At 37.6% G+C, this 1,888-nt stretch overlaps 1 protein-coding gene across 1 annotated transcript; it reads left to right on the plus strand.

Moving 5' to 3' along the window:
• The first annotated feature begins 245 nt into the window (after nucleotides 1-245).
• Nucleotides 246-1,349, plus strand: LOC105315968 (TNF receptor-associated factor 4-like). The gene is made up of 2 exons (XM_011410752.2): nucleotides 246-390; nucleotides 500-1,349. The coding sequence occupies exons 1-2, from the start codon at nucleotides 271-273 to the stop codon at nucleotides 1,298-1,300; spliced, it is 921 nt and encodes a 306-aa protein (XP_011409054.1). The 5' UTR covers nucleotides 246-270; the 3' UTR covers nucleotides 1,301-1,349.
• The last annotated feature ends 539 nt before the right edge of the window (nucleotides 1,350-1,888 follow it).

The following is a 1,888-nucleotide window of genomic DNA, read 5'->3' on the forward strand; positions in this document are numbered from 1 at the left end:
ATAATTATGTGACTCACCCCAATCCTAGCACTGGCATGTGGACTCCATTGTTTAGAACGATCTACAGAAACAGAAAAGGATTTGATTAAAATGAGAAAGAGTCAGAGAGAGGGCAAGAAGCTACCTTCTTTGCCATGATGATCAGAAAGAATAAAATGAGCCACACCTTCACCTTCTCTTTAATAATAGCAGAACACTTCCGGTTTCGTAATAGAATTTTAAAATTCAAACCACGCCCATTACATTATAAGACCACGCCTTTCTTTAAAAATGGGTCAAGCACTTGCTGCTTTCAGTTCTAGTCCACCTGAAACGTTTTCAGTTGATGAATTAAACTTTTTGGATAACATACCGGATCACCTGCACCTGGAGTGCCCAATTTGTCTTCAAGTAAGACAGCAATATTGATTAAAATTAATGTTAAAAAAATAAAGAATTTAATTATTATATATATATATGTATACATATATGTATACTTCTTTTTTATGAATATTTTCAGGTGATGACTAACGATCCTTACATTATATCCTGCTGTGGTAATCATTTCTGTGGTGCTTGCATCAATTCCTCAAAGAGAACAAACCCACAGTGTCCACTGTGTAAAGCCTCCAATTTTGAAGTAATGATTGACAAAGGATTACAAAGGACCATTAATGGCTTAAGAGTAAAGTGTATTTATAATGATAGCTCCTGTGATTGGATTGGTCAGTTGCAAGGTCTCTCAGATCACATGAGCCATGATAAGAGACAGGGGGAGTGTCTCTATCCTGTCGTAAAGTGTGGCAATGGGTGTGGTCACAAGGACATCAGATGGAAGCTGACTGACCATGAAGAGAATCACTGTATTAGGAGGACAGTGTCTTGTATCTATTGTTTGGCAACAGGGGAACATAGGGACATCACCACGTCTCATTTGGGGGTGTGTCCACTCTATCCCATCCCATGTCCCAATAATTGTAGGGCAGGGAAGTTGCCACGGAAACAAATGAAAAAGCATTTAAGCGAGAAGTGTCCGCTAGTTGATGTCCAGTGTGATTACAAGTGGGCGGGGTGTAAATGGATTGGTTTCCGTGGTGACCATGAAGTCCATGCAGAGAGATCAGAGAGTGAACATCTATTACTTGTATCCATGGCAACAAAGACATTAACAGAAGAGAATGAAGATTTAAAAAAGGAAATGAAAGAAATGAAGACGGTGGTGGCAAAGATGGCACGGGAGGTATCAAGACAAGGGAAAGAGATTGAGGAACTTAAAAAGAACATGATTGTTTTGCAAAATAAACCAATCAGACTTAAATGATCTTTTAGTGCTTAGAAAATTCTAATCAATACATTTATAATGACCTTAATAATTTATGTACAACAGAAAGAAAAGAGAGAGAGAGATGTGTTGACAGAATGTAGAGGGTCCCTCAATGTCTCTTTGTAGTCTTTAGTTTCTTATAGGGCGGAGCCCACCTTAAGAAGTCTGTGTCCACAGTTAGCAGTGGCTTGCGATATTGAGCACTTTTCATGTGTTCTTCAACAACTTTTGGAGTGACACAGATCACATGCTGTCCTTTCCAATACTTGACCATGTTAAGAGCTTGTAGTGTACTAAGAACATCGTCCTGTGATATACTGGTAGTAGCACTAGAGAATGAGAGATTGTATGTGAAGGATAAAACAAGAAAAATATAGGCAAAATGTGTACATGTACTTACATCTTACATGTATATTGTGTAGAAATTTTGAACTGATTCTGATCAAAGCCCTTGTACATGTGTACATGGTCTTTGGCCAAATTTTGGCAAAATGAAATTTTAAGAATTCTCCATTTTTATAATTTTTCCTGATACATATACATGTTCTTATGTTGTGTAGTAAGTTTGAGCTGATTCCAGTCAAA

The sequence above is a fragment of the Amphimedon queenslandica genome, unplaced genomic scaffold (assembly GCF_000090795.2).
Source record: "Amphimedon queenslandica unplaced genomic scaffold, v1.1 AMPQUscaffold_6508_Cont21534, whole genome shotgun sequence".
Taxonomy (NCBI): domain Eukaryota; kingdom Metazoa; phylum Porifera; class Demospongiae; order Haplosclerida; family Niphatidae; genus Amphimedon; species Amphimedon queenslandica.